Source organism: Phacochoerus africanus, chromosome 2 (genome assembly GCF_016906955.1).
Source record: "Phacochoerus africanus isolate WHEZ1 chromosome 2, ROS_Pafr_v1, whole genome shotgun sequence".
Taxonomy (NCBI): domain Eukaryota; kingdom Metazoa; phylum Chordata; class Mammalia; order Artiodactyla; family Suidae; genus Phacochoerus; species Phacochoerus africanus.
Genome location: NC_062545.1, coordinates 109,934,684 through 109,943,290, shown reverse-complemented (window position 1 = coordinate 109,943,290; position 8,607 = coordinate 109,934,684). Strand labels below are relative to the sequence as shown.

Genomic DNA, 8,607 nt, shown 5'->3' with positions numbered 1-8,607 from the left:
TTAGCCAAGAAAGGTAAGACATTTTATTTTACATACAAAAAGGGTGCAAACTGAGTCCTTTCCTCCCCAGACTGGAGAAGAGGTATACGTAAAGATCACATTTATGTTTTCCATGGTGCCCTAGGAAACAGGCTACTCTGAGACAATTAGCAAGGCCCATCTCCATTTTCTACAAAGAAGGCTACTTCCTCTGCAGAGGAGTTTTTACTTAATGGTGTATAAATCTCTCTCCTGGAGGAACCATTTCAAATACACTTGAAATTGACATTCATGTTTAAAAATACTACAAGTTTCATTTTCACAGCTGAGCTTTGCAGACCAGTGCCAGGGTTTATGAAACAATTAGATATTACATATCTAAAATAAAAGGTTAAAAAAGGCATTTAACAATAATCAAACACATCCACGCATCAATTAAAACTGATTTCCACAGCTAATTTATACATTATCTAGGCTTTCAGAATTGCAATCAGTATCCCAACATGTTTAAAAGTACAACGGGCAAAGATTAAAGAAATAGGCAAAATAATAAACATAATAAATTAGAGCACATAATACATCCAATGGGAATTGATGAATCAACATTATTTTCCATTGGGGGGGCTTATAATATTTTTGGTTTCATCTCTATCTTTTCTGTTTACTCTTCTGCTTGATAAATGGGGCTCATTCCCAGAGCTGCCACATTAGTTTGAGAAACTCACTTGTTACTTATTTCCCGGAATATTCAGGAACACACAGTCCCAGCAGCCTGGGCTGTGAGTCTATGGAAGTGAAATGCACAGATGAGTGAGCACGCGAGCACACACACCCACACACGCATACAAATTCAACCAGACACACCCATCTGTAAATATATTCCCCCCTCCCCAAAGAAATGGCTCACCTTCCTGAGACATTCCTGAAAGACCGATAGGCCTCTTTAAAAAGCTTTCGGTTTAAGGGCTGGCCTGGGATTTGGTCTGGAGCTCAGAAGAGGAACACTGACCATGTCTCATGTGCCCTGAGAGAGGGGACTTGTGGGGAAGGGGCAGTCAGGACAGCTGTCCTCTCATGTGTGTTACCGGGATGACTGCACGGCATCCCCCTTTATAACCATGGATAACCATCTGCTCTGAAGGTGGCGATGGCACTGGAGAGATGACTGTGAGGAGTAAAAGAAGAAAAACGACAAAATCAATTCTGTCCACAGAACTGAGGTTCTTTTCTAACATTAAGTTTGGTAATCAAACTAGAAATATATGGAGTATATGTTCACTTTTTCCTTTGTAATACAAGCTGAGCTACAAATACTGGAGTGGACTTCCTAGTTGCTTTTTGAGAAAATATGTCAACTACTACTGTCTATATCCAGGGAACCTACTTACTATTTTGAATACAATGGAGAAAGCTACTCTTTTGCACTCAGTCACCTGCAAAAGGAATTAGGAAAAACATACTTTTAAGACGGCTTAATTGATCAAAGACTTCGAAGATTCCTTATTTGTGGCTAAAACACTGCTAAAAACTCTGCAAACCCTCAGAGGGGCCATAGTTTCTTCTCTTATTCAGAAACAAAATCACTCCCCTCCCCCACCAAAAAACAAAGAACCGCCCAAGAAAACAAAACCACAGGCATCCCATTTTGATTCCTACCAACCCATCGTGGGGAAGACTGGGCTATCAACCTCTCTATGGGACTTTCCTGGGGCCCTGGAGTCAGCAAAAGCAAGAACCCCAGAGACAAGTATCTGTTGCTCAGGCCAATCCAAATGGGGTGCCTAGTCATCCTGGCTCACTAAGGGTTTTTAGAATTCATCTGCCCATCTCAGGGCAATGGTAGGGATGGTGGCAGTGGCCTGGCAACAGCAATGTCGCCTGTATGGCACCGTGAGCTCCTGATCTGATAAATTCTAGCCCTAACATGGCCCTGACACTAGAGACAACATTGTCAGGGCGATTCACTGGAATGAAAACTGGTTTAACTATGAAGATGGAAGAGGTGACTGGGACATGGGAGAGATGTATGAGGAAAAAGATGAAGTTCCTTAGAGGAGATTCTTTCTAGGCTGCCATGGAAGTACTTATTTTTGAAAAAATGCAGGCCATGCTGCTCACTGGGAGGGGGAACAGGTTACATCTTTTGCATAAAAAAAGTTAAGGCTATGATCTTCAGTAACCACTCTGACACAATGTTACCATCACTCATTTCTGAGGACAGAAGTGGTTACTAACACTGAGAACCAACACTGAATATGTACTCCCAATGTACATTTCCAGTGAACTGGGTTGAAAGGTACTGGACAATTTCTGGCTAATGGCAGGGGCTGTTACTATGAACTTGGAGTTCACTGAGAATGAACAGGCCAGCACTTCTACTGGAAACCTCAGGATCCTGCTGTCTTCCATTGCCCTTCATTCTGAAGTAAAATGGGGCTCTAACTGAAGGCCAACCTAGCCACCTGGCTTTGTACCTTCCTAGACCTTGTTTCCTCCTAGACAGACCCCAAGTGGCAGGAGGATGTTAATTAAGACAGTCCTGAAAGCATGCTGCTGCTGGCACACCAGGGCTATCCCTGTGGAGCAGCCTGGAGTGAGATCACTGGGAAACATCAAGGGGTGCATAGCAAGTGATTGACCTGTACCTGCTTAGACTGCACAGTCACACACTGGTCATAAAGGACGGACCCTTTATGTCATGGTGGATTCCTGGCCTGCTTGCCTCAATCTCCTCAGGAAGCAATGCCTGAAGGACTGCAGGGCTTGGGAGAACTCCTAATATTGTCACAGCATAATGCTAACTCAGAAACGATGGCATCAATCCCAAAGGAAAAGACCCCTGGGCATCATGGCTATGAAGTGGAGGAAGCTCAAAACCTATAGAGCAAGTGGGTGGGGGTGGGCGGTGGGTGGAGGGAATGCCCAATCCCAAGGGCTTGGTTGAGGAATAGAGTTAAGCAACTGTAGCAACGGGGCTGAGGGAGCCCCTATGGGATCTGCTGACTGGGAGGGAGCCCTGATGGGATCTGCTGACTGAGATTGAACTGATGGCCAAATTATTCATTTTATTTATTTTTTTGGTCTTTTTTTTTGCCTTTTCTAGGGCCGCTTCCCACAGCATATGGAGGTTCCCAGGCGAGGGGTCAAATCGGAGCTGTAGTCGCCGGCCTACGCCAGAGCCACAGCAATGCGGGATCCGAGTCACATCTGCGACCTACACCACAGCTCACGGCAATGCCGGATCCTTAACCCACTGAGCGAGGCCAGGGATTGAACCCACAACCTCATGGTTCCTAGTCGGATTCGTTAACCACTGCGCCACGATGAGAATCCTTTTTCTAATTTTAAGGAAGATCACAACAGGATCTCTCAAAGGTGTGGGACCACCTTGGAGTGCCTATGGCTATGGAAGGATCACCATTACCATGCATGCCAGAAGGACTTGGGCTCTTCACCTTTATTATGAAAAATCAAATATCTAATAAGAGTTTTGGTGGGGGGGACAGCGAGTGAGAATAGTGCATTAGAAAGGAAACCGCTCCCCCCCCACAACTGCTCAGGTTCAATCCCTCAAGAGCTAGCCCCTTAAAAAAAATTCAAGATACCCCAAGAGGTCACAAAGCGAGCTATAAGAGGGTTTACCCTACAGCCAAGCTGGTAACTGCCTTTGCTTTTTTGAGGAAGTGGGAGCAGGCAGGCACTTAGTGGGGTACGCAGTGCCAGGGATGCTCCAGGTGTCATCACCAATTCCCTTTGTCCTTCCTTGAGAGGCACGACATTTTCTATACAGGGATGTGGAAGTTAAAGATTCTATACAAGAAGTCAGAGTTACCCAAATGCCAATTGAAAAACTATATAAGTTTTCAGTGATAGTGCCTTAATAGCTAATGTCAAGGGGGCAAACCCAATATTCTAAATCCTTGTGAGGAAGGGATGTGACACTGCATCTCCCAGCCATTCCATTTTGCTTATAGGAAATTTTCTTCTAAATAAATGAAAGATTACAATCCTTGCATGAGCGAGGCAGGTTTGGAGTGATATTGCCTAGCCAAGGCCCAATGGAGCACAGTTGAAGCACAGTAGCTCTGATCCACACTACTGCTGCTATTTCTGCTCTACATAAGATACATCAAGGGACTTGGTAGGCAACAACAACTGCCAGAAAGTATGCCCACATCCTCCAGTCCAAAAGACAGCCCTATACCTTGAGCCAGAAGCAGTGATTTCTGCGTTCCCCAAACCCCCAGACTAAGTCACCAGCCATTGTCCTCCATGGCTAGCTCTTTCTACTCCCAGATCCAAGACTTCATTCCCTGATGTAATTAATCCTTTCTCCACTATCACATTTGGAATGAAAGGTCACTGTGTGGATAAGCCACTCAAATGCAAGTCAAGCATGAGAAGACTAACTCCATACATCAGTGACTTTTCAAGCAGTGGACGAGGAACCAAGACTCTTCATGGCAGCATGTCGTGTGACCACACCGTGGGAGGCAGAGAGTGCACTAGGAGAACAAGCTCTGGTTGTGTGGCCGTCTTATCTGGCAGGAGCCTATGTTCAAGTGAGAAGGCAATTTCAGACCTTTCATTTCAGCCTCGTTTCCCCTGGAATTTTCCAGCATAAACCAATCTTACCCTCCTGTTTACTACAGCCCCGTGTGCTGAGTCCTAAGCCTGCTGCTAGGGACCTGCTGGGAGGAAATCTGCAGGTGATTGGTTTCTGATGAGACAGACCAGCTCAAATGGGGTAACTCAGCTATTGGGGCAAAAAGTACACACCAATTTTATTTCCTGGCCCTGTGATGAGCCAAATCCTGAGGTTCCTCTGGTAGCTGGAAGGCAGGATCACTTTCCTTCTTGTCCACTAGTGGCAATATGGTGGTACTGCTTCATCACTAATTTTGTCCCCCAAGTCATTAAGGAAGTCACATGGCTATCTAGTTGGAAATCCCTGGCAGTGGATGAAACAGACATTTCAGATTTTTGAGTCAAGCATCTCCTTCTCTGGGATGAACTGTCTCCTGGTCACAGTCTGGCTTGGCTGGCTCATCCCACGTGCTGGAGAGCTGGGCTGTCCAAACTGCAGGTTGATGAGGTCAAGAGGCTCTGGTAGGGACATTCTACAACAGCTGAGAAGATGAATGAAAATTCAAGTATGTTTCCTTGCCAACCCGAGTGTTCACTCAGAATGACAGAGAGTTTGGCTTCTCTTCTGGGTGCTGCGGACCCAACTCTTTCCATTGAGAATGTCCTCTGGACCCATATTCTTTCGAATGGCTTGGCTGGCCCCATCCCCCTCAAAACAGAAAAAAAAGTAAAACTCCGAAGATAACCAGACACAATATGCATCTGCCATGTTTTTTGTTTAAAAAAAAACAAAAGTGCAATAAAGTCAGTTTTTCCTTTGCTCAGAACAATTCGCAACGTTCTACGACTGGAGAACAGAGTTTGCTTGTCAAGAAAGCTAAGAACGTTAACACACAGGGACAGTAGACTGCAGATTTCTCACAGCTTGTGTCCTACAGTGTAACTTCACAAAAGGGAAGGAGGGAGTAACCTGCAGCCCCCGGGCCAGCTGGGGATGGAGGCTGCACAGGTGCCGGGGAAGAGGGAGCCACACTGCCAGACGCAGCCGGTAGGTGGGAATGGGCCCTCTCCAGCCCAGGCCTGCATCTTCCCCCTACCTTCTTGGCCACACCCCCAGCCTCTTAAGCTCCTTCGGCGGACAAAGCCTTCAACTCAATAGCTTTTCTGCTGGAGAGGGCTGAGGGTGGGGCAAGAACCAGGAGTAAACTAAGGGGAGGGAAGAGAATAGTAGTCCTTGAGTTTTTGTGAATGACACCTTCACTGTAAACAATAGGAGGGAGAGTCAACCAGGCAGCCCCAAGGGCAAGCGGTGGAGGGCCAATGGCTCTGGGACCTGCTCAGAGCCTTAGGCAGGTAGGGACAGCCTCCCATCCACTGGGCCCTGGCTGCCCACACTGGCTCCTTCTGGGGGCATCTGTTTTCTTCTTTTTGGTTTGGATCTCCACCCTCCCCCACAGAGGAGTCCCTTCCAATGAGAAATGGCAGGAGCTGCGGGTGCAATCGGGTCAGAGTCCCCAGGGCCTGAGGACTCCTGGGAGGCACTGGTCACTTGTGGCGCTGAGCAGTCTTCTTCCTTTTCCTCTTAAAGAAGCAGCAGCACCTGGAGCACAAGGAACAGCACAAGTCAGTGAGGAAGGCCTGCAGCTTCCGACAGATTTCTGTCTGCCTCAGTTTACGGCAGGGATGGAATTTCCCCCTGACACCCACCCACAGGGCCTCCCACCCTCTACAGCATACACACTGGAGGCAGTGGGCAGTCTTCTGGGAAAGCCAACGGAAAGAGCTGCTTTATTCCAAACCTATTACCAAAGCACTGCAGGCCAGGCAGGGCTGAAAGAGATGATTTTGGAAGAAGGATAAAGAAGGCTTATTTCCTAGTCTAACACCCAAATCTGGATGTCAGATTTTTGTCTTGAACCAAGGCTGGCGGTCCTCAGGGCTGCCTAAGAATAGCCAGCACTGTCTGCCCCTTGATACAGAAGGCAAAATTATTTAAGGTAACTTCAGTGGTCCGTGGGTATGGAGGCTAAGCTACGGCAAAGAAACGCCACAAAAAGTATGATGTTGGAACTCTAGGAGGCTCTCACAAAGCTACCAACAAAGGATTAAGGATTCTCTCTGCCCTTCATCCCCGCCCCCCGCCAGCTACCTGGAGGAGGCAGGAGAAGCCCTGACTCTGCTAACTGTGTAAGCCCAGGTCTCTTGACTTAAAATCATCACAGCCCACTCTTCCTTCGGAGAGGATCAATGCCACAGCTGATCACCAGGAAGCATCTGGTTGCAGAGTCCTCCTCCACTTAGCTTCCTGAGACTGCTACTGATGTGCCAGACCAGGTGCAAGGACTGGCCCTGTTTAGGGGGGTGGTCGGGGCCCGATCCCTTCATAAGCCCTCTAAGTGCTGCCTGTTGGGTCACAGCCACAGCTCTGCCACATCCTTAGCCTGAGTACCCCCTCTGTACTGCTGTCTTTGGAACAGAAAGCGTCTCTTGCTTATTAGGCAGCAACTATTCCAGAAGGGGGTGACTGAGGGCTGTGGCATGGCTGGTGCAAAAGATAGGTCCTTTCTAGGAAGCTGACACATAGGAAGTGAGAACATGAGGGGTAGAAGGTGGTGGATGAATCAACGATGCCATATGATGGAGGAAGTAACACTGGAAACATATAACTCAGACTTGCTGGACCCTTGAAAGAAAAGCTTTCCTCAGAAAACTATCTTTGGGTCTTCTGCCTAATCCTGAATTTAATGCCCAAAATAGCCATACAGAAAGAAAGAGCTGTTGCTTATTTCCTCCGCGTAGCTAGGATTCCCTCCTTTTTAAGTCAGACCCCATGGTATTTCCACACCCAGTGGATTAGTTACTAAACCTGTGGAGAAAGTTTCTTAGAATGCAGAAATAAATGCTTTCACTGACAAAATGATGGGATTTAACCATATCTGAATGAAGTAAGCACGGAGATTTTAGAAATAGGAGCTTCAGAGGGTCTGAATAAACAATTTCTAAGAGAATCAATGACATGTTATGTACTATTAATGGGTATCAATACAGTCACTAAACAAAGTGTCCTGAGTATTTAGTGACTGAATAAATTCTTTTAAATAAAAACTACCAACATTTTTGATTGTTTAAAACAGTCCTCAATGGAATCTCTGGGGATGGATTTTTTTTTTTTTTTTTGCCTTTTTGCCTTTTCTAGGGCTGCTCCCATGGCATATGGAGGTTTCCAAGTCTAGGGGTCTAATCGGAGCTGTAGCCGCCAGCCTACACCAGAGCCACAGCAATGCGAGATCCGAGCCACGTCTGCGACCTACACCACAGCTCACAGCAATGCCGGATCCTTAACCCACTGAGCAAGGCCAGAGATCGAACCTGCAACCTCATGGTTCCTAGTCAGATTCATTAACCACTGCGCCACGATGGGAACTCCTAGATTTTTTTTTAAAAGGTCTTTTTTTGTACTTATGCTTTACAAAAAAGACATTTTTCAAGTTGAATGTCCAGAAATTATTAAAGAAGGCAAATTACATCTCACGGGAGCATCGATATTTCAATAGAGTTACCTGTTCTCAGTTAACCATGATTTTCACAGAGATCACTAACATTTAAGTCAATATCTAAGTCTTTTTGGAGGATGCTAAAATGATGATTTTGTGTTTTTAAGTAAGAACAATAATTTAAAAGTTGGAAATACTGTTTTGGTTCATTTCAAATGATGATACAATTCTTTTTTACCTCCTCCAAAGCAACTCATAAGAATTAATGTCTGGAGTTCCCATCGTGGCTCAGTGGTTAAAGAATCCAACTAGGAACCATGAGGTTGAGGGTTCGATACCTGGTCTTGCTCAGTGGGTTAAGGATCAGGCGTTGCCGTGGTATAGGTCGCAGACACGGCTCAGATCCTGTGTTGCTGTGGCTGTGGTATAGGCCAGCGGCTACAGCTCCAATTGGACCCCTAGCCTGGGAACCTTCATATGCCACAGGAGTGACCCAAGAAATGGCAAAAAGACAAGAGAAAAAAAAAGAATTAATGTCTGTTTATAA

At 46.2% G+C, this 8,607-nt stretch overlaps 1 protein-coding gene across 5 annotated transcripts in view; it reads right to left on the bottom strand.

The window, feature by feature from the left end:
- CSNK1G1 (casein kinase 1 gamma 1) overlaps positions 1-8,607 on the bottom strand; it is a 197,612-nt gene continuing 189,005 nt past the window's right edge. For 4 of the 5 annotated variants that reach the window (XM_047765870.1, XM_047765882.1, XM_047765898.1 and 1 more), the window contains one exon: positions 1-6,166. In XM_047765870.1, the coding sequence (XP_047621826.1) occupies positions 6,112-6,166 (55 nt within the window). In that variant the 3' untranslated portion in view covers positions 1-6,111. The remainder of the gene's footprint in view (positions 6,167-8,607) is intronic. The other variant, XR_007132945.1, reaches the window with a different exon arrangement.